Source organism: Corythoichthys intestinalis, chromosome 9, assembly GCF_030265065.1.
Source record: "Corythoichthys intestinalis isolate RoL2023-P3 chromosome 9, ASM3026506v1, whole genome shotgun sequence".
Lineage (NCBI taxonomy): Eukaryota > Metazoa > Chordata > Actinopteri > Syngnathiformes > Syngnathidae > Corythoichthys > Corythoichthys intestinalis.
The window spans coordinates 5,341,125-5,365,983 of record NC_080403.1 but is presented as its reverse complement, the minus strand read 5'-3'; the positions used below and the strand labels follow the sequence as shown (position 1 = coordinate 5,365,983).

General features: G+C 40.2%; 1 protein-coding gene across 1 annotated transcript; it reads left to right on the top strand.

Annotated features, from left to right (window-relative positions):
• The first annotated feature begins 231 nt into the window (after positions 1-231).
• On the top strand, positions 232-10,698 carry alas1 (aminolevulinate, delta-, synthase 1). Its single transcript, XM_057845323.1, has 11 exons — positions 232-401; positions 1,532-1,753; positions 1,835-2,014; positions 3,182-3,298; positions 3,407-3,626; positions 5,979-6,163; positions 6,244-6,423; positions 6,505-6,669; positions 9,785-10,053; positions 10,141-10,303; positions 10,390-10,698. Exons 2-11 carry the CDS (start codon positions 1,549-1,551, stop codon positions 10,548-10,550), a joined length of 1,845 nt encoding a protein of 614 aa, XP_057701306.1. The 5' UTR covers positions 232-401; positions 1,532-1,548; the 3' UTR covers positions 10,551-10,698.
• The last annotated feature ends 14,161 nt before the right edge of the window (positions 10,699-24,859 follow it).

The following is a 24,859-nucleotide window of genomic DNA, read 5'->3' as shown; positions in this document are numbered from 1 at the left end:
AGTATCCTACTGTATCATTGTTTTTTTAGAAGTGTAGAGCATGTGACTGTTATTTGACATTTCACAACTCCTTTTTTCTGACTTATATGCCCCTAAGATCTAAAATTCAAGCGTGAATTTACTGACTTGGCAGGAAACACGAGTCTTTTCTTGGAATTATCTTTCTGGAAATATTTGCAATAAGGAAACAATTCGCGAAGATGACTCAGACGACGAGATCTCGCGAGACGTCACTTGGTCTTGCTGCGCTCTTATAAGCAGCTGCACATCCGTGTCCTTCTCGTTCGTCCTCAGTGTAGGATAACGAAGCTGTCACCTTCTCGGCTCTTTCAAGAACTTGACTACTTTCGATCGATCCAAGACACGAAGACTGTCATTTTTTTTCTGCCAGATTTTTAACGGTGGGTTTTTCAAATTTTATTTTTCTCCCCTCTACTCTTTAACGCCGCCATCATTTTGAGCCGCCTCTTGTAGCATCGTGGCTAATGGTTGCTTAAGATTAAGTCAGGTCAAAACTACAAGACATAGTGCGCTCTTTGGCCCATTGTCTTTTAGTCGAGATGCCGTCAATATGAGCAGTATTTGTTGATGTGTTGAACAGTCAACTGGGTATAAAAAAGGAAAAGAAAGTTTCCTTGTGTAATGACTACGTAATGCCAGGAAGTATGAGAAGACGACAGAAAGCTCTATCGCTGTTTTACTGCCGCTCATCCATTTCTCTTGCCTGTCGAGGAATAAAGACGAGGGGTTGTAAGGACATTGTATCTTTCTTTTTATAGCGATGTTGGATATTTATTTGAAAGTAACGTTTTGTCATTCATGTTAGTCCATTTTGATATTAAAGCAGTAGCTCTTAACCTTGCTAAAAGTATCGAACCCCACGAGTTTCACATGTATAGTCACAGAACCCTTCGGAATTTAATAATAAAGCTTTTTTGTTTTGTTTTGTTTTCTCATTTAAAACTGATATGGCTTAGCTAGCAAGCGATTTAACTAAATTCCCGTTCAAGTATTTTTCAAATATTTTTGCCTTTTGCTGCCGATTTTTCACGTTGGACAGTGAAATTGACACTTCAGTTCATTTCACATATTCCTTTTTTTATTTTCATGTATTCATTCTCTTTTTATTGCCGAATCTTTACAACACATACAATTTTTCATTGTGTAAGAGTTGCATTTTTTTTTTTTTTTAATTATCTGTGCAGTGTACGCTGCCGATGGGCCTGTTATACTTGTACCATACCAAGTGTTAACCTTCCACTGAGAAAAACAGTTTTTCTTGCTATTAGCTAGAGGGCTAGCAGTTGAAAGACATTGAATAAAGCCTGTAAATTGTGTGCAAACCACTCCAAAACCCAGTCTAAAATGACACTTTGCCTTTAGTCAGAGTATGAAGATGGGGTCCTGTGTATTCTTAACCTCCACTGAACCCCTTACACTTTACTCACCGAACCTCAGGGGTTCGATCGAACCCAGGTTAAGAACCACTGTATTAAAGCCATTTCAAATATTTCCTTATTTATGCCTTCAGAACTCGTCAGAATCACCATGGATGTTATAGTCCGCCGCTGTCCATTCCTGGCTCGTGTGCCCCAGGCTTTCATGCAGCAGCCCAGGAATTCGCTGGTGATGTATGCCCAGCGATGCCCTATTATGATGGAGCTGGCCTCCAAACCAATGGCCCCGTCTTTGGCGCGGGCGCTCTGCTCATCTTCCTCCCATCACCAGAATACTGAAAACAATTCAACTGAAAGTATGTTAATTATCAGACTCGCTACATGATTATTTTTGGGTTCAATTCCATAATTAAATCCAGCATGTCTTTAACTTTTAGGCACCAAACCAGAGGTGGAAATGCCTACTGGCCACTCAAAGGTTCTGGCTTCTAGTCAGGCTATGGCCTCCAAATGCCCCTTCCTGGCTGCGGAAATGAGCCAGAAGAACAGCAGTGTTGTTCGCCAGGTGGGCCTGGAGTTCCAAGAGGATGTTCAGGAAGTCCGCACTGTTCAGAAAGGTGAGTCACTTCTGAAAATACCTCAAAAGAGAGAAACATGATGATCATTTAAGCCTGTTGCAATGTAAATAAAAATGAAGGAGGTAATTTTCCCGCTGCGATTTACGGCACACGTGCTGTTAAAAGTTCGGCTTCCTTGTTACCAACTATGCAAAATGCATGTTCAATCTGGGTCTGGCAAAAAATAGCGCCGGAGCCAATCCGTTCTCATTATATCCTATTGTTCAACGTATACCGGCAGCGTCAGTGGTCCGGATTGACTGCGGGCAATCACCGGCGTGCTGGAACCCGCCGTATGGTTTAGCCTATTTTCTATTTTTGCTGGAGATGCATCCATCAAAATGGGCAAAGCCCTGCCTGGAGCCAACACCCAGTTGTTTATTCACTGTTTAACCAGCAAACATGGATGAAGAACACCTCATCACGGAGGTGGAAAGTCACAAAGTGATTTATGATGCAGCAGATCATCATTATAAGGACAACATTAAAAAGAAAGCTGTATGGTGTCCTATTTTGTGTCTTTTTCTGGCAATGAGATCAAACACACGACCTGCTGACAACTTTGTTTTTTATTAACACGGCGCTAACAACACTTCCTCAACCTCTGGCTCTCGGCAGGCTGTATGTCTCTCACTGCCGCGTCACATGAACAAAACAGCATCACCGTTGCATGCGCTTCAGGGTGCCTCGGAAAACATCAAATCGGAATATTACTCCCAATCAGAATATTACACATGGAACGCCATAGCAGAAGCTATGAGGAGAAAAGTTTTCATTTGCCTAAATCCTTAAGTTATTAAGTGCAATTTTATTTTTTTCTTGGAAAACGACATTTTATTTATTCTGTGTTTCTGTGCGGTATTAATATTGTTGTCTTTTACTTAAAAGATGCATGGTTTATTGTTTTTAGTTGTGATTTCTTAAAAAGTGTTGTTTTTTTTAATTTAAGAGTAAGCAAATATCGCGTTTAAATGGGTGTACTTGATCTATTATTTTATACTGTATTCTCACAGTTATTGTAAATTGTTGTTGTTTTTTTTTTTAAATGGGGGGGGCGCAATAAAATGGTTTATCATAATTTATTAGATAAATTATTGCACACTAAAATTTGTTATCGCGACAGGCCTATGATCATCTACTTGCAATTTGCTCCTTCTCTTTTTCCAGAAGTGTCGCCTGAGCAGCTGAAGAAGCCGTCCAGCAGCGAAAGTCTTATGAAGTCACTCCTAAAACAGCGCCCTAAGATGGTTTCCCACTTGTTGCAGGACAACTTGCCAAGCAACTGTAAGTTTGTGCATAGCGGTTATGTTAGGAAATTCAACCCCAGCTTTCATCATAACACATTAGCACACGGGGACTATTGCTGCATTCAAGTCTTCCTCTTCCCGACAGTGTCTCGCTTTCACTACGATGAGTTTTTCGAGAAGAAGATCGAAGAGAAAAAGAGTGACCACACATACCGCGTGTTCAAGACTGTGAACCGTCTTGCTAATGAGTTCCCCATGGCCGACGACTTCACGGGTTCTCTGGAAGAGAAGAGAGAGGTGTCGGTGTGGTGTAGCAATGACTACCTGGGCATGAGTCGACATCCTAGGGTCGTGCAGTCAATCATGTGAGTTTGGTTGTGTAAATGTAAAGATATCGTCAAGAAAGAGGGTATAATTTAAAAATCTATTTAACAACTAAGGGCAACCCGTCTGTTGTTTGTCTAGTCAAAGTGGTAGCAGGTTTTAGTTTAAAACAGGAAAGTTCATACCAATCAATTCTGTGATGTTGGTCTAATTCTGCCTTTTAAAAACATTTAAACGTACAGGTAATTTTCAAAGTAAAAATACAAGTTAAGCATTCGATGTTATCCATCCATCTTATTTGGAAAAAAACTCAAAGGGCAACTTTTACTGCTACTATTAAGTTATAAAATAAAATCAGCGGTTGATATAATGAATATGTTGAAGCATATAACATGTTGGGAAAAGCTTTTATTGAGCCAAGGCACCACTTTTACACTAGGAAAATATGACTCTACAGAAATGCAAACAAGAAAGAAAAAAAACTTTTTAAAATTATATTCAAATGGACTCATTCAGTGTGACATCTGAGCCTCATTGAATATGACACAACACCAATACAGTGGTACCTCTTCTTATGAAATTACTTAATTCTGGAAGTAGTTACGTAACTTGAAAACATAGATTTCATAATGTATTGACGGGACATGGGGCGCGGGTCCGATAAATAGGGGCCTGCATTGTTGGCGAGGCCGTCAAAGCTGACCGAGTGGAATCACAGACAAAGAGCTTTTTTCGTTGAAAAGTCTAGTGAATGAATGCTTAAATCCCTGAATTCTTTATAAATATGGACGTAAAACAGTCTCCATTCTTGGTTAAAAGCAAAAAAAAAAAAAAAAAAAAAAAACGTGCGGATGGCATTTATTTTACGTAAATATGTCGAAGTACTATGCTAGTCTGTTAGTAAATGTAGCTAGCAGCCGCCTTATGTAAACAGAGCTTTTCCGGTGAAAATTCTTGTGAATAAATGCTAAAATCCCCGAATTATTTATAGATATGGACGTAAAACAGTCTCGATTCTTGGTTGAAGCAAAAAAAAAAAAACGTGCAGTTCGCATTTATTCTACGTAAATATGTCGAAGTACAATGCTAGTCTGTTAGTGAATGTCTCTTGCAGCCGCTTGATGTAATCAGAGCTTTTCCGGTGAAAATTCTTGTGAATAAATGCTAAATTCCTGAATTCTTTATAGCTTTGGATGTAAAACAGTCTCGATTCTTGGTTAAAAGCAAAATAACCGTGCATTTATTTTACGTAAATCTTGCGAACTATGATGCCAATGCAGTAGTAATTCTGCAGTAATTCCAATCATTTTTTTTTTCACGTTTCAAAATGCATGCATGGTACAAAAAATATAATAATTACCTTGAATCCTTGAACAAATCACGGTTGAGACATACCTTCCTATTTGTATGCGGTACAGCTTTTGTACATTTTCATCAGAAATCTGGCGTATTGCTGCGTGCGTGTGTTTGTGAATAGCTCCTCTTGATGTGGGCGGCCCCCCCCTACTTTAATGCGAGGCGCAGTGCATGACCAATCTGAACCATCAATACATTATGAAGTGTATGTTGAAAATTCTGTAAGTAGAGACACGTTTTCCATGTAAATGCCCTAATCTGTTCCAAGCCCCCCAAAATTCAGACATAAATCTTTTATAAAACATAAAGATGCATCATAACGTTTGACAAATACATGTTACAAATAGATTGTTGTACAATAAACCTAAAATCAAGAGTTGTGCATAATGTCAAAAACCAAGAATAGTGTAAAGAATAAAAGTTAATAGACTCTTGTAAAGATGCCTGGATACACACATACCCATACAGTAGAGTTTCCTCTTATCCAATTGGATGCCAGCAATGCTAGGCAATAGCCAATGGCAGCGCAGCTATAAGTATGTTAAGTTCAGTAAACTCTGGGAGCTGCGAGTACCAGCCATACTGTATTTTTGCCTTTCGTATCCTGAAATTTATTTCGTACCAAGAGGCATTATTTTCCTGTTGAGGTGTGTCTTAACCTGAAAAATTTATATGTAGAGACGTTCGTAAGTAGAGGTAGCACTGCATACTTACATCAAGCGATGACTTATTCTGTTTTATGAATGGCAACAAGTGACTAAACAGTTCTAGTTTCTAACTGAATCATTTTGATCTAATGTAAGATGGTTTAGTTGTTCTGCTGTTTACAAACATAAATAAGAGTTTTCAGAAATTTAAGTGAAAATTTCCCACAGCATCATGGCTGGCATGGCAATGTCCTTAGTTCTTGTCAGATGGCAAAATTAGATTGACTGTGAAGCACAATACTTTTAAACAAAAGATCCCAATTATAAATGAAAGTTACATAAAACATACTCAATACTTGTACCTATCGACTGATATATTCATGTCTACAGGGAAACACTGCGAAAGCATGGCTCAGGAGCGGGAGGCACTCGGAACATCTCTGGGACCAGCAAGTTCCATGTGGAACTAGAACAGGAGCTGGCCGACCTCCACAAAAAGGATGCGGCACTGCTCTTCACTTCCTGCTTTGTGGCCAATGACTCAACACTATTTTCCCTGGCCAAAATGCTGCCAGGTAATTTTAATCAGTTATTTGATACTATGAAAAGCTTGTAATTTGTATTGACTTTGTCTCAATACCCTGGATTATTTTAGGTTGCGAGATCTATTCTGACGCGGGAAACCACGCATCAATGATTCAAGGGATCCGGAACAGTGGCGCTAAGAAGTTCATTTTCCGACATAACGATGTCGCTCACCTCCGAGAGATGTTGCTGAAAGGAGATCCCACCAAGCCCAAGATTGTTGCCTTTGAGACTGTCCATTCCATGGATGGTGAGTTGTGGATTATCTCTTGTTTTACTGATTTAAAATAAATAAATCAAGTGTAACGCTTGGCTCCTCTATTCCTGGCAGGTGCCGTTTGTCCCCTGGAGGAGATGTGTGATCTCGCCCACGAATTTGGCGCCATCACATTCATCGACGAGGTTCACGCCGTGGGTCTGTACGGCGCCAGGGGAGGCGGTATAGGAGACCGTGATGGCGTCATGCACAAGATGGATATCATCTCTGGGACACTAGGTCAGCATGACATTTCTTACGCCAATAACTTTCTTTTTTAATGCAAGACGGAACAAAAATCAAAAAAGGGTTCAAGTATTTTGCTGTTGATTTACTTGAGAGCAGTCTTTGGCTGTGTCATTCAATATACTGGAGGGCTTAAAGGAGCTTCTCGATGCCCTGCTGTTGCTAGGAGACGGTTGGCTTGAATTGCTCACTTGTCATTGTCATTTCCATCTGTGAGCTCTTACTGACAACCTCATTTTCTTCTTCAGAGTCCTATTCAGGGACTGATAACAAAAACAGTAGAAAATTGGCCAAATAAAACTAGCAATAATTATAAATACTGATTACTACAGAGTTTAACAAAAAGTACTTGGATACGTGGAGTTATTTAACACAGTCGTTTCTTGTATTTTTTTCCCTCATCATTCGTTAAATCAGCTGTTGGCTGACTTGGAACATTGCACTGACAAACTAGTGTTTTAATTGAGGGCAAGACTTTAACGCCTTAATTATAATTAGATACTAAAATAAAAACGCGTGAAAAAAAATATACATTTTAAGTTTGTGTTCCATGAAACCCGGAACCTTTGTCATTGTTTGCACCCTTCATGCTACACCGGTTATGCTGGCGGATATAGTTTTTTCCCCGCCCTCCAAAAACAACCTAATGGAAAAGTTAATAGATGCGTGGTATTTTGCAAACTGTTTACATACCACTGAAGCACTCAAACTTTCCACTACCATGTGAATACAAAGCATGTCGCAGCAAGTCCAGAAGACGTCAGAGCTCATAGATATTATATACAAGGCTAGAGAGTCAACTGCCATCTTGCGACAGATTTTTCCGACGTGCTCGATTGTAGTGGACGTAAATTGAATGATTTATTCCACTAAAATACTCTTAACTCTCTTAATTCACAGATTTCCAAACAGTTTTGCTTATAAAAATGTGGCTATGATTCTGATTATTATGGTAATTATGATTATTATTAAAAAAAAAATATATATATATATATATATATATTTAAATATGTAGGAAAAATTACTGAGGTTTATGGAAAAAGCAACCCATTTGAAAATCTGTTAAAAATTGAGGACTCGATAAACATTTAAGTACACGCTCTTAATACAAAATATTTTTTTTCAGGGTACTTGATGTTTTAGGCCAGGGGTCGGTAACCTTTAACACTCAAAGAGCCAGTTCAGGTCAGAGACCCAGTTTAGGCAAAATTGTCACTGGAAGCCGCATGCACATACGGAGTTTAGAACTGATTGCGTCAGGTTGACTGTGTATGTGTACGTGTATACATACATTTACAGTGATACTTCGTTTCTTGCGGTTAATGGGGATCAGAACCTGCCACGATAAGTGGGATAACCACAAAAGAGTGCCAAAAGGACAACAACAACAAAATGTGTGTGTGTTCATGTTTTTTCCCTTTTTTTCCCTCCAAAGTATAATTAAATATATATATATGTATTAATATTTTTTTAAGCACTTCAAATGTAATAATTAGGATAAGTTTTAAACATGTTACTGTCCCACCAAATTCTTTTTAAACAAGTATAAAGTAGTAGTTGAAAAATGCTTGGCTTTATTAAATGCTTCACTGAGTGATCCTTCTCAAATCCGCTAGGAGTTGCTCACTTACACACAATGAGTTGCCACAACAACTGTTTAACAAGTTAAACGATGATTGACGCATGCGGCGCTTCAGAAGTTTGTGACTCTGGCAAGAGCAAACACATTCATCTGTTAATCAATAACTTTAATGAACAACTCCAGTGCATGTGCACTGCCTGCCTGACAAAAAAATAGAGCACGGAGAGGGAAGGGGCGAGAGGGAGACTGCGCGATCGGCTCAGGACAGCTCATTTGTATTTTTTTCTTTTTAATTGAAAAGAAATCAGCAATGTACTGAGGGTGCGAAGTTTGAAGCGTGAAGTAGCGAGGGATCACTGTATATATTTTGTGGTGCATATTTGACATAACAAAAGATTTTAGCCTCCTTGAACCATTTGGTGTTTTTTAGTCTTTGTGCTTGTGAATAGAGCAAATACAATCACCCAAACATTCATAGGTTTTCACATTTTAATGAGGATAGTAAGCAAAGAATGACAGAATTGGGGAAGATAAATTAGTGAACTATCACATTTAATATTTTGTGCCCCCCCTTGGGAGCAATAACTTCAACCAAACGCTTCCTGTAGCTGCTGATCAGTCTGGCATATCGATCAGGACTAATCTTGGCCCATTCTTCTCCAAAAAACTGCTGTAGTTCAGTCTGATTCCTGGGATGTCTGGCATGAATCACTGTCTTTAGGACATGCCACAGCATCTCAATGGGGTTCAAGTCTGGACTTTGATTTGGCCACTCCAGAAGGTTTATTTTGTTCCTTGTTTCCATCCTCTTTTTAGCTTCACAACTGTCTGACAGACGGCCTCAGGTTTCCCTGCAAAACATCTTGATAAACTTTTGAATTCGATCTTCCATTAATGATTGCAAGTTGTCCAGGCCCCGAGGAAGCAAAACAGCCCCAAATTATGATGTTTCCTCCATTATGCGTCACGGTGAGGATGAGGTGTTGATTTTGGTGAGCTGTTCCATTTTTCCTCCACACATAACGTTGTGTGTTACTCCCAAACAATTCAACTTTGGTGTCATCAGTCCACAAAATATTTTTGCCAAAATGTCTGTCCAAGTGTCTTTTTGCGAACATTAAAGGAGCAACAATGTTTTTTTTTTTTTTTTTTTTTTTTACAGTTTTACATATAGTTGATGTGTGCACAGATGTTTGACTGTGCCAGTGATTTCTGTAAGTCTTTAGCAGACACGCTAGGGTTCTTTTTTACCTCTCTGAGTATTCTGCACTGATCTCTTGGTTTGATCTTTGGTGGACAGCCACTCCTTGGGAGAGAAGCAACAGTGCCAAACTCTCCATTTGTAGACAACTTCTCTGAGATCAAAGATCAGATCACATTTGATGGTGATTTTATGCAGAAATGTGAGAAATTCCAAAAGGTTCAGATACTTTTTGATACCACGGTAAATATGGTCTATAGTTGTTCATTTTTGCCTATTTCTGGCGAGTCTGGAACGTTTCATAATCACTATTACTCATCTTTTAGGTAAAGCTTTCGGCTGCGTTGGTGGCTACATCGCCAGCACCGCTGCCCTGGTGGACACTGTGCGCTCGTACGCTGCCGGCTTCATCTTTACTACCTCGCTGCCACCGATGCTGCTCTCCGGCGCCCGGCAGTCTATTCAGGTGCTTAAAGGAGAAGAGGGTCGTGCGCTGAGACGTAAACACCAGCGCAACGTCAAGTTGCTCCGACAAATGCTGATGGACGCCGGGCTGCCTGTGGTGCACTGCCCCAGCCACATCATCCCAATACGGGTAAATCCATGGGATATACCTTATATTGGCTTAATTGCAAAATTTTAAATTTAAACTGCTACTTAAGTCCTTTGTCCCATTTCATAGGTGTCTGACGCCGAGAAAAACACAGAGGTGTGTGACCTCATGATGAGTCGCCACAATATCTACGTACAGGCCATCAATTATCCCACTGTGGCCAAAGGGGATGAGCTTCTGCGTATTGCTCCAACACCTCACCACACCCCTGAGATGATGAAATACTTTGTTGGTAAGCTATAGTCCTGGTGTAATTTTCGCGCATGTGTGTTGAAACATTTTTGTAACCTCCTATCTCCGTTTTTATTCTCTACACAGAGAGGCTGGTGCAAACATGGAAGGAGGTCGGTCTGGAGCTGAAACCCCACTCGTCAGTCGAGTGCACCTTCTGTCAGCAGCCTCTGCACTTTGAGCTGATGAGCGAGAGAGAGAAGTCTTACTTTAACGGCCTCAGCCACCCAATCTCAGCCTGCGCATAACCAATCACCCCCAAAGATGGCACAGATGACTCTTACTTCAACCCCCTTTTCTCTGTCGTATAATTATCTTTGATATGTTCTCTTAAACACTTTATTTAAAATACTCTATATGGTCAAATATATGCTCTTAAAAATAAAGGAGTTGAAAAGTATATGTTTTGTGAATTCTTTACATCTCTCAAAGCAAAGGTAAATTCGACAACAGCAAATTTCTGAAATACTGTGCTGTGGTAGCTCTACTTACTGAATGTAACATACTTAAAGCTGCTCTGCCATTGGCTATTGCCTAACATTCCTAGCATCCAATTGGCTTAGAGGGACCGCTACTGTATGTGTGTATCCCATCATTCCCTTCATTCACCCCTCATGCGCCGACAGCTTTACGTGAGTGAATGAAGTTTTAACCTTTATTCCTGTTTTTTTACATTATGCACAACTCTGATTTTATGTTTATTGTGCAATTATCTAATTGTAAAATTTATATGTTACATGTTTTGATTGCAATTACAAATGCTTTGGTAGTAATATCTACATTTATTTTGCTTGCAATGAAAAACACAAAAGAGAATTGGGGGGGTCATTCCCATGTTACACAAAACTCCAAAAATGGCCCAGACAAAAGTATTGGCATCCTTTGAAAAATCATGTGATAATCCTCTAATTTGTGTAATTAACAGCACCTGGTACTTACCTGTGGCACATAACAGGTGGTGGCAATAACAAAATCATACATGTAGCCAGTTAAAATGGATTAAAGTTGGCTCAACCTGTGTGTGTCCTTGTGTGTACCACATTGAGCATGGAGAAAAGAAAGAAGACCAAAGAACTGTCTGAGGACTTGAGAAGCAAAATTGTGAGGAAAAATGGGAAATCTCAAGGCTAAAAGTCCATCTCCAAAGACCTGAAAGTGTAAAGCCCATGGCACTGTGGCTAACCTCCCTAGATGTAGACGGAAAAGAAAAATTGACGAGAGATTTCAACGAAAGATTGTGCGGATGGTGGATAAAGAACCTCGACTAACATCCAAACAAGTTCAAGCTGTTCTGCAGTCCGAGGGTACAACAGTGTCAACCCGTACTATCTGTCAGCGTCTGAATGAAAAGGTACTCTATGGTAGGATACCCCGGAAGATCCCACTTCTGACTCAGAGACATGAAAAAGCCAGACTGGAGTTTGCCAAAACTTACCTGAAAAAAGCCATAGGCTAAATGTTTTGGAAGAATGTTCCCTGGTCAGATGAGACAAAAGTAGAGCTTTTTGGGGAAAAGGCATGAACATAGTTTACAAGGAAAAAAACGAGGCCTTTAAAGAAAAGAACACGGTCCCCACAGTCAAACATGGCAGAGGTTCCCTGATGTTTTGGGGTTGCTTTGCTGCCTCTGGCACTGAACTGCATGACCGCGTGCATGGCATTATGAAGTCTGAACACTACCAACAAATTTTGCAGCAAAATGTAGGGCCCAGTGTGACAAAGCTGGGTCTTCCTCAGAGGTCATGGGTCTTCCAGCAGGACAATGACCCAAAACACACTTCAAAAAGCACTAGAAAATGGTTTGAGGGAAAGCACTGGAGACGGCACCCTTGAAACCTCAGAGACCTGGAGCACTTGGCCAAAGAGGAATGGTCTAAAATTCCAGCAGAGCATTGTAAGAAACACATTGATGGATACCGGAAGCGGTTGTTCGCAGTTATTTTGTCTAAAGTTTGTGCTTCTAAGTAGGAGAGGGAACTTCTTGGTACCTCACGATACGTTACGATTTGCGATACAAAGCTCACGATAATGATGATCTGACGATATGGTGAAACAACGATTATCGATACATTGGTCAGGAACTCATTCTAGGATATTCTACAAAGAACTAATAAACAGAAAAACAAGCTTCTGTTGTGAATTGGAATGAGTTTATCACTAGTAAACGTCCAATCCATTTGAACTCCCTCCTACTTCAAACGGATTGAACGTCTATGGCTGTCAGTGGCAGCCAATGCGGCAATGAGGCAATTTCGGGCCGTTTAAGGTCGTTTACCTGTTGATTTTCAGTTACTTCCGGTTGATTTTGGGGTACTTTATGGATCACTTCCTGTTAATTTTGAGTTACAGAGCAGGAAGTGACCTAGGAATCACCCAAATGAATAGGCAGTGACTCAAACTCAACTGTAAATGCCCTAAAATGAACAGCAAGTGAAATTCCCCGAAAATCGGACCGAATGACTGTGAATGCTCAGGTTTTGAATGAACATACGTTCCCAGTCTAAATGGATTGGGCATCGAGCACCGTCAACGGCAGCCTTAGAGTTAACTGAGACACTATTATGGTAGAAGATTTTGGTAGCAACTTGATGGTTCCTTTTTTTTTTTTTTATTTTATTTTTTTTTTAAACATTGACACCCTTTTAAAACGATATCTCGATTCTTGACAGGAGCATATCGATAACCTTTTGGGATACAAAGTATAACGATATACCACCATTTCGATATTTTGTCACACCCCTACTACCTGTTAGAACCCACTGCAGGCCTGTATGCCTTTTCCTTTTTTTTCTCTCCCAGTCATTAACACTAATTCCACACACCTGTCCTGCACACCTGCTCATTACCTCAGTCTCCCTACATAAACACCCTCAGCCCTCTAAGCCATTGTGAGTTTGTTAGCCCTCACTGCAACATACGAGCACTTCTAGTTACCCTGTCTTGCCTGATTTTGATACCTTTTTTTGACCTTGTGGATTTTTTGCCTCTAGCCTGCTCCTTGTCTGTACTTCTGCCTCGTTTCTGCGACCTGCTACAGGACCGGATCTGGATCGCCTTTGCCTGGGCCCTCGCCTTGCTCGTACCCCCCAGCTCGAACAGTCGTCTGTGCCTCACCAAGAGCCAAGACTTCTTATTCCGAGATCATTGTCAATAAATCTGCTCTGAGCACTGCAATATTGGGTCCGTTTATTCCATGATCTGTGTCACTACCAAGTATTAGGCTGAGAGTGCCAATACTTTTGTCCGGCCCATTTTTGGAGTTTTGTGTAAACTGACAATGATTTAATTTTTTTTCATTCTCTTTTGTGTTTTTTCATTGCAAGCAAAATAAATGAAGATATTACTACCAAAGCATTTGTATTTGCAATCATTTTCTGGGAGAAATTGAGCATTATCTTGCAGAAATGCAGGTGTGCCAATACTTGTGGCCAGCAGTGTACATAGAAAACGCGTCTCTTCTTACAGAATTTTCAAGTTACGAAACTACTTCCAGAACCAATTAATTTCCCCCGTAGTGGTACCACAACATATTAATCTTTTAATACTTAGTCACATATAAATGCAACAACTTCTACTAGCACTAGTGTCATAAAAAGCAATTTAGGTTTGTAATGTGATAAACCTGGAACCAAAGAAAGACAAGGAGCTGAGCATGCCATGTAGCACATTTGGCATCTCTTGAAAAGATAGATGACATGATTCATAAATGTTTCCGTTACACTATTGTGGATCACTATGACGGGTTAAGACATTCTCCTATGAGTACTGAAATAACACAAGAATGAACTTTTACCTAGCAAAACAATAATGCGTTTATTCTTCAAAGTCAAATAGGAACGGCTTCGGGAGCACAGTATGATTCAACTGATGGGATGGCATTTACATTTAAAGAAGTTAACACATGGACCATGCCATGGAAAATTGACAATGGCAAAAAAAAAAAAAAAAAAAAAAAAAAAGACTAGGGAAGCTTCTCAAAACATTGTTTTAGTTCATTAACCTCATTTGTGAGTCTGTCTACTCTTGAGAAGTCTTACTGCAGAGAACAAGATTTCAAGATGAGATTTGGTAAAGATTCGGTCATGGTTTGATGGCCCCTTCCTGCTCTGGCGCAACAGTGTGTAATTGCACAATACAAGGTTAGTAAAGACATGGATTAGTGCCTATATGGAAAAGATTTAGGCCTACTCTACATAAATCTCATAAAATAATCATATTACCTTTGTCTGATACTTACATGTAAAGCGTACAACAGTTAAATCAGATATAAAATCTTGAGTCAAATTGAACAAAATCAAATTTGTATGATTTATCTGAACATTACACCTGTATGGCCTACAGTTCCCTTAGTAGGGAAATATCAATAATATCAAACCTACTTGCTGTATATAAGCTGGGCAATCATCAGGGAAACTGAGCTGTTGCAAATATTGCAGAAAATTCTTTCAAATGTTACTCGTGGTCCCACAAATCTGAACATTTAGATAAACATGATCACTTGTGCCAGTAGGTGAAACCTACAGAAGCGCAAGTTACATCTTCAGTTCCGTGTTTCTGTTTGCCTTATGGTTGTATTTAAGATAACAAGGAATAAAAGTATTATTATCAAACTTGCAGAATAGGTTTGTAATATGAAACGAAAGAGCTGACTGAAATTTGACATTATGAGGTCAAACGTCACCATTTGTGTTTAAAATAACTCTCAAGGGATTATTTTCAAATTGGAGGGGTCATGTTTGTAATATGAAATGGAAGCGGTAATTACATTTTGGTGTAATGAGGTCAAAGCAGTGGTGGAACAAATGTGAACTAGGCTCAGGTGCGATGAGCAGTGGAGGGTCCAAAGGGGTCGGAGGCAAGGGGGTGCCGTGCAAGTGGACACGTATTCGCGGGCCCCTCCACACTTTCGCAGGTCCTCAAGACAATGGCATTATTTCACGTACACATACCTCATAAGTATTACTTGACCTTGATCAACCATTACTGAATGTTTTTTGGACCCTTATTGTAAAGTGTAGCACATGTGTCCCTTAACTAAGAAATTATGAATGCTTAAGTTCTCCCCCTTAACCTTTATTAACCATTACTGAATGCTTTTTGGACCCTGATTTTAAAGTGTAGCACATGTGTCCCTTAACTAAGAAATTAGATAACCCTATATATATTTTTTTAATTTTACCAATTTTACCAATTGTTACTGTTTGGTTATGCATTAAATCATGTTAATTAATATATTAATAAATGTTAGATAAGCAATTATATTAATTATTGTAATGTTACTTAAACAGTCGTTATTGTCTAAAAATGCATTAACTAATGTTAATTAAGGGACCCTTATTGTAAAGTGTTACCAAGGTTTCTTATGTGTCGATGTAATAAACCTTGGCCCCAACAACACAGCACAGGTTCCGTAATTGTCGGACTATAAGCCACTACTTTTTCCCCCTTGTATTGTAGCTGTACTGTGGCTTATAGTCCAGTGCGGCTTATTTGTTGATATATTTGGGTTAATAGGTAACACTTTCTTTGACAGCGGGGTCATAAGACTGCCATTAGACCATCATAATTATGACATGACACGAGCTTTAATTAATGCTTACGACAGATGTCATTAAGCCACTAGTCATTATGTCAATAACTCCATTTATGTCCAGCTCGGATCTTTTACATCCATTCAAAAGTGAGATCATTTCCCGGATGACACAAAATGATTTCGGTCATAAGCATTCATGAATGGTCATGGCAGTGTCATGTTATAATTATGACGGTCTTATGACAGTCTTATGGCGCCACCTGTTACCAAATACCATATCTAGCAATTAATGAAACAACTGGAATAGTAACTGAAGAAATAATTAGCACAGAACATGAATTTTGATTGTTATTTGCAACTGTAGCACTGCAATGCATGCTTGGAGGCATGATGGACAACAGCAGTGTTGAAAACAGGTGGCAGCAGAGGTTGACTGTCTCCCCCAAGGCAGCAGCGATGGCCAAATGAAGCTTCTTGAAGCAATGAAGCTTTGCAGCCAATTAGTTCACCATCACCTCTCTCCGGCCAGATATAATCGTGTGGTCAGCCGAGGCAAAAGCAGCGTTCCTTATCGAGCTCACAGTACCCATGGAAGAGGGGATTGAGGCCGCCTGTGAACGCAAGAAGGACAAGTACTCAGAGCTGGTTGCTGAGTGCCGCGAGGCTGGCTGGAAGACTGCCATCTACCCAGTGGAGGTTGGATGCCGAGGCTTCTTGGGGACGTCAACAACACGCCTCCTGAAGGATGTGGGACTCACGGGCAGAAGACTAAAGAAGATAATAAAAGACCTGGCAGAAGAGGCTGAAAAAGGGAGCTTTTGGCTCTGGCTCAGGAGGAAGGACAAAACTTGGGGGAAGAACACCTAACCCCCAGACAACACCCGCAGGGGACAACACCCATCAGCTGCAGGGGGTGATAGGGAGACGTCCCTGTCACTGCTCCGCCACCAGGAGACGTACCAGAATTAAAGGAGCGAAACGTTGGTGAATTGTGGTTTCTGGCTGATGACCCTGCAGCTGACTGATGGGCACCGGAGGAGGTGCGACAGGCAGTAATGCCCAGCAGAAAATACCATCTTCCTGTATAATCCTGAAGTTCAAAGCTTCATTGGGGTTCATTTGGTCTTATGATAGCTTTACGATGCCGCTGTCAAATAAATTGTTATTGGTTAATACTTTTTGTTGTAAATATCCCATAATACAGTGAGGGCAGCTGCGGCTTATAGTCCAGTACGGCTTATCTATGAACAAATGCCGTTTTCGTGTCAAATTTGGTGGGTGGCGGCTTATAGTCAGGTGTGCCTTATACAGTGATCCCTCGGTACTTCGAGCTTCAAACTTCGCGCCCTCAGTCCATCGCGGATTTTTTTTTTCCAATTAAAAAAATAAATAAATAAATACAGATGAGCTGTCCCCAGCTGATCGCGTAGGCTCACTCTCCCTCCCTCCCTGCTCTTTGTTCATCAGGTAGTGCGCTGGAGTTACTTATTAAAGTTAATGATGATTGACAGATGTTTGGGTTTGATGTTGCCAGAGAAACTTCAAGAGCCGCATGTGTCAATCCTTGTTTAACTTGTTAAACCTTTGCTGTGGCAGCTCATTGTGTGTAAGTGAGCAGCTTGTGTGGATTTGAGCTGACTCACTCAATGAAGTATTTAATATTCTTCTACTGCTTTATACTTGTTTAAAAATAATTCGGTGGGACATTAACATGTTTAAAACTAATCATAATTATTATACAGGTGTACCTAATAAAGTGGCCGGTGAGTGACTCACCGACCACTTTATTAGGTACACCTGTCCAACTGTTCGTTAACACTTAATTTCTAATCAGCCAATCACATGGCGGCAACTCAGTGCATTTAGGCATGTAGACATGGTTTAAGACAATCTCCTGCAGTTCAAACCGAGCATCAGTATGGGGAAGAAAGGTGATTTGAGTGACTTTGAACGTGGCATGGTTGTTGGTGCCAGAAAGGCTGGTCTGAGTATTTCAGAAACTGCTGATCTACTGGGATTTTCACGCACAACCATCTCTAGGGTTTACAGAGAATGGTCCGAATAAGAAAAAATATCCAGTAAGCAGCAGATCTGTGGGCAGAAATGCCTTGTTGATGCCAGAGGTCAGAGGAGAATGGCCAGACTGGTGCGAGCTGAATAAAAGGCAACAGTGACTCAAATAACCACCCGTTACAACCAAGGTAGGCAGAAGAGCAACTCTGAACGCTCAGTACGTCGAACTTTGAGGCAGATGGGCTACAGCAGCAGAAGACCACGCCGGGTGCCACTCCTTCCGGCTATGAACAGGAAACTGAGGCTACAATTTGCACAAGCTCATCGAAATTGGACAATAGAGGATTGGAAAAACGTTGCCTGGTCTGATGAGTCTCGATTTCTGCTGCGACATTCGGATGGTAGGGTCAGAATTTGGTGTCAACAACATGAAAGCATGGATCCATCCTGCCTTGTATCAACGGTTCAGGCTGGTGGTGGTGGTGTAATGGTGTGGGGAATATTTTCTTGGCACTCTTTGGGCCTCTTCGTACCAATTGAGCATCGTTGGAATGCCACAGCCTACCTGAGTATTGTTGCTGACCATATCCATTCCTTTATGACCACAATTTACCCAACTTCTGATGGCTACTTTCAGCAGGATAATGCGCCATGTCATAAAGCTGGAATCATCTCAGACTGGTTTCTTTAACATGACAATGAGTTCACTGTACTCAAATGGCCTCCACAGTCATCAAAACTCAATCCAATAGAGCATCTTTGGGATGTGGTGGAACAGGAGATTCGAATCATGGATGTACAGCCGACAAATCTGCACCAACTGTGTGATGCCATCATGTCGATATGGACCAAACTCTCTGCGGAATGCTTCCAGCACCTTGTTGAATCTATGCCATGAAGAATGAGGCAGTTCTGAAGGCAAAAGGGGGTCCAACCCTTTTACTAGCATGGTGTACCTAATAAAGTGGCCGGTGAGAGTTGTTGACAAATGTTTATGGACTAAATTCTTCACAGATATTCAAAAATTACAGTGTATATCTACTTTATAAAACCTATCTTATAATATTGTATGATTTGCTTTCCACTGACAACGATTGATGCCCAATTCATTCAAACTGGGAGTACGGGCTGTGAACGGTCATTTTTCAATGCAATTAACAGCTTCAGCTGTCCAATCCATTTAGACTGGAATGAATTGAATGGATTGGACGTCTAGCACTATTAATGAGTATTCATTTATTTATATATTCTAATGGTGGCAGTATTAGTCAGAAACAAAAGAATTGTGTCATGCTACAATCCCATTAAATGAATGTAAACATATGTTGCCTCCTATGCTTTCAGTAGGAGCCACCTAAATCTTTGTGTGAGAGTGGCTATTGTACCAGTAAAGGAGAGACTAATCCGAGGGTTCAGGTTGCTGGTTGTTTATTTAAATCAGGTCTTGGAACGCAATGCGGACAAAACAGCCAGCTGAAAAAATTAGTAATATATTGTCAATAACCTTTAGTGGTACATAAAATGCCAACATAATATATAGGACTGTCTCAGGAAATTAGAATACACAATATTCTAATTTCCTGAGACAGTCAGGAAATTAGAATATTGTATATTCTAATTTCCTGAGACAGTCCTGTATATATACACAGGACTGTCTCAAAGAATTAGAATATTGTGTATTCTAATTTTCTGAGACAGTCCAGTATATGTCATTGCATTTACTACATTCTAAAAAATTAATACATGTAGGGCATCTTTTCTTCTCACAATGTACTGTAAGTCTGTATCATAACCTAAGAGAAATTGTTGTTAAAATGGCCTCTGAGTATCTGGTACACTGTACTTGGCAACCAACACTTTTAAGTTTGACCAAACCCACTAAAGCACTGTTCCATGTGTAGGGTGACATAATCTTTGCTATGTAACTGACCCAACCCAGATTCAGATAATGAAACACCAAGTGGTGGCTGAGCAACAACAGAAGCAAGCAGGCATGGTACTGTGCAACACACATACACACACACCCACACACAAACACACAATGGACCAGATCAAATCCAGGTAGCCTACTTATTTAGAGGTCTGCACATATGGATGTCATGTAGACAAATAACAATGTCACATGTTATCCTTTCTTTGTTTATAAATGGCGTTTCAGGTAAGGTGACGGTCATCATGTCAACATACCACAAGGGAATGATAAGCATTTCCTTCTGTAGGCATTAAATTTATTGCAATGGATGGTTCTGGTTGTGCCTAAGAAGATTTCCTCAGTTCAACTGCTCAAAGTTAAGAGCCTTTAATAGACTTCTTTGATCAGATTTTGTAGCCATATTGCCGCTATGTTATGGAAGGTATGTTCTTCCTATCCCTGCATTTTCATGTGTCCGGTGCTTAAAAAAATTAAAGCAAAAATCTTGCGCATGAAACGACTTGTTGCCTTTGATAGTGTTATTATGATGATCTTTAATATTTACTACAAATACTGTATCTGCTGCTAGCCTGTTGCTAACAGTACATGTTGGCTCCACATAAAGACAAGTATTTTGTTCGTTTGTTTACAGGTGGAAACGCTGTTAGTGATCTACTTTGGATCTAGCATTGCCTCTCCGTCGTCTGTTTTGCCTTGCATTTTGATCACTGTCGACAAATAAATTGTCAACCTGTTTTTGGTGAGCCTTCTTTAAACCGTTCTAAATGGAGTCAGTACGAAGGGTTAACACTGGAGTGAATGCGCGGGGTTTGGCCTTCCCGGCCGACCTGCTGGTGCTGCGCCAGCGGGACGCCAACTGGTTTGGCTGTCGCGGTTCCGGTGGCTTGGCTGGGAGGCCGAATTCCTTTACAAGGGAAGATACGTAAGTTGATGAACATCGCAACAACACTTACTGTACGTTGATGGACATATATCGAGACTACGTGCGGCGGCGGCCTGGAGACGGTGGCTGACCTCACAGCGGACCGTCAGCTCGATCCCGAGATCCAACTTCGACCTTTTTAACTGCAGCAACTTTAAGATACGCTATTGGAGCTGGAATTACCAAGGACAGCGGAAGAAAGCCTGTCTGGATGCCGCCGAGGGTCTCCGTGATGTCCGGTGAAAGTTTGGAGAAGCTCCCTTAAACTCTGCTGTCTGATAACACATTCCTCGTATGCTCAACCTTCGTTAATCTTTTTCCAATAATTTTATAAATTGTGATTTATTGACCTGTTTTGCACATGCACCAATCGTTTTAAATAAAACAAGAAATTGAATCAGGTTGTCCAAATGTTTTGTTGCGATCAAAATCTGAAATAAAAAAGAATGACATTCTATTTTTGTTTATACTGTATGTACATACCTTGTAGTATTTCCTTGTAACAAAAAATCTGTGTCAGCCCTTCTGCATTCGGCAAATGAAATGTAATTGTAATTTCACCTCATTTTGGCCACTCAAGTGGCCGGCATATCAATCTTTACGTAACGTCAATACAGGCCTACAGGTTGTTATAATTTTGTCCACGAATGATCAACTAAGTGATAAGAACAGTCATACAATCTCATCGTCTCATCTACGTCGTGCTGAATCCATTTTTGGAGATTCTGTGGCTTGATTTTGCAGTTTTAACTTTGTCAACACACTGCTAACTTTAACTGCAACTCATGAGGCTTTTTCTAAACCGGACGTTCAAAGCAGAAATTTTCCAAGATGGCGCCGCCCATATTTCGCTCAGGAAACTTGTCTATATCCTAACTAAGAAGTTTTTCGGTTATATTTAATTTATTTATTTACTTAGGCACACGATGCTTAGTGGTCTCAAGACAAATTGTTTGCATTCCTGGATTGTTAAGAGATTATGAACAAGTTTGTATTTATTGTGTATGTATATGATTGAAGTTATGTTCATATATTGCAGTTTAAATTTGCTAAGAAAATCCAGACATTTATTGTGGAAGTTTTCAAAATGTTTTTTTATTCGTTTTTGAAAACAAAGGTTTGAATCGAACGGTATATCATCTGAACCAATACACGTGAAAGTATAACTCAATACAGATTTATTGTGCATTGATCATTTAGCCTATCAATTAATTAGGTTCATATTCCTGAGAAATGTACCCCTGACCCTCGTTCACCCAATCGACCAATTTTTTTGGTCTTATAAATGTCCCGTCCCCAGCAAAAAGTGTACATGCAGGTTATGCTGTCATATCGTCACGACCAATGTTGAGACCAAACCTACGCCCTTGATTTTAGGGAGCAATTTCTCTATTTAGATTATAGTGTATATCTTGAGGTTTTCATGGTAAACTTGAATATTCTCCCTCTACTGATCAAGAGGGTTTTTTGTTTGTTTGTTTTTGTTTTTGCCTTTCCAGGATTATATTAAGCCGATGCTTTCATGGTGGAATGTAGGTGTAAGTTTCTTTTAAGAATTCAAGGAATTTTTATTGTCATGCCATTATATATTTCCACATGTTATGGCATGAAATGATACCTGAGGCCTCAGGTAAGTCAGTCCTAAGACTTATAAAAGTAAGAACAGAACAACAAAATAAGTTTTGTAACTGTAATATGATATACTGTAAATAGAAGTGCAGGTGGCTAGAATTTTACCTACTATTTATGGGTGGTTGAGGCTGCATCTCAGGTTAAACCTGAGATGGTTCTGGTATTATTCAACTGCTTGAGTTCAAATTTTCCTTTTTGTTTTACTTTGAATTCACTAATATTAAGGGAATTTCCACTCAATGACTTTTGATGACAGACAATCATTGGCTCCATCCATGACAACAACCACTGTTTTTTTTTTTCTTCGCAGAAGAAGGACACTATTCATAGTTGGGTGTGCATCCAATTTGACCTAAACCTACAACTACCTAAGCTTGCTTGTACAACCCAATAGGCAACAATAGGCAACTTCCTGTTAAAATTTACGCATGGGTCCTTGAATGCTCTGGTTTTTGCACGTTCTGTTACAATAGTTACCTTGTCTGGGTATTTAATTGTTTTCAGGTGGACTGTTCTGGTTGTCTTCGAAGGTGTTTCATCTCTTATACAACTCCTAGCAAAAAGTATGGAATCACCAGTCTCGGACGAGCACTCACTCAGACATTTTAGTTAGTCATCTTTGTGAATCTCACTGGAACAGCACCAAACAAAAGTTCCAGCATCATCGCCTTGTCCAATGCAGATTCTTGACTCTTGACAAGGTGATAATGCTGGACAGATGACTGCCTGAAGACAGCATCAAAATTCCCTCAGTCCATGATGATATGGGGCTGCATGTCAGGCAAAGGCAGTGAGGAGACGGCTGTGATTAAATCTTCAATAAATGCCATGTTTACATTGAAATTTTAGACAGTTTTCTTATTCCTTCAATTGAAAATATGTTTGTCATTTTCCAAGATGACAATGCATCATGCCACAGAGCTAAACCTGTTACAGCATTCCTTGGAGGAAGACTCATCCAGTCAATGTCATGGCCTGCAAATTGCCCAGATCTCAACCCTATTGAAAACCTGTGGTGGACATGGGAAAAAAATGGTCCACAGCAAGGCTCCGATCTGCAAGGATGATCTGGCAACTGCAATCAATGAGAGTTGGCACCAAATTGATGAAGAATACTCATCAAGTCCATGCCTTAGAGACAGGGGCGGACTGGGACTAAAAAGCAGCCCTAGACTTTGACTCAGCCCAGCCAACAAGAATCGCTGTACAAAGGGAGACACAGACCCTCTAGGGGGGTCCGGGGGCATGCTCCCCCGGGAGAATTATTATTATTTCTTTTTTTACATGTTATTGTAAAATGCATCAATTTTGTGCACTTTGAGAGAAAAATGAAGCGGCTATGAAGAACTACACATTGCATTATTATGCATTTTAACTTGAATTCTCACTGAGAAATTAACAATTTCAATGAAATACAATAAACATTTAAAAAAAAAAATCCTGTATACATAACCTTCATTGGAAAGTATTAACCAGAAAACAAAATGATTTACAGTATAAATGATTAAAAAATAAATATCATATCAATTTAACTACCTAAACTTTAATGTAAAACCATTCATTTTATTAATATTTTGTTATATTTCTTCTGAATTAATATTGCTGCTGCGTGTGCATACGTTGTTTTACAGCTAAAATATTTTTTCTTAGGAGAGGGATAGTAGGACTAGCATACTGTAACTTGACACGATTGTAAACGGGGGCATGGACTAGCCGGCACTAACCCTGTAATTGCCATTTATTTCATTTAAACTGTAGCTACCTGGTGGATACCAAATGCCAATATACCTAGCAAGTAACGCTTTTCATCCCTACTTACTTGCCCTGCGCTTGTCTGGGGAACTTCCACCAGCTCATCATTACCCTCTCCCTCGTCTGTTGTCTCTCCCTGCACCAGCTGCACGTGGTACCGGCTGCCGCTCCCACTCTCACCATCGCCGGGGGCCTGGCTGTTGCTAGCCGGCGTGGCCGTTGCAGCCAGACTGCTGCTTGTGAACATGTGTGTCAACTTTTCGATACTATGCTCTCGAGTTTTTTCAGTTTTTTTCTCTCTAACCTTCTCTGCGCCACCCTTCTCTTTTTTAGCTACCGCCATCCATATTGTTTATCCACGCTCGTCGCTATTTTGCTTCCACAAGGATTAAGGTTTTACCAAAGTAGGCTACTCTGTGCTTTCTTCGTTCTTCTCCTATCAGATTGGCGGTTAACAGCCAGGCGCATTGCTGCCACCTGTCGGATTGGATGCGAACTTTAGATAATCATAGAGGATAGGGGAGACAAAAACAGTGATGTATGTATGGTGGCCATCGGCCCTCTGGACGGCCGGTGGTCATTCTGTGATCCTCCAGAAGCTCCAGATTACCAGCCCGCCCCTGCTCAGAGACTGCAAGATGTCATAAAAGCCAGAGGTGGTACTACTAAACACTATAGATGTGTTTTGATTGTTATTTATTTGTTTGTTTCTCATGATTCCTTATTTGTGTCCTCGGAATGGAATTCAAACTTTTTATCTGAGTTTGTTCTA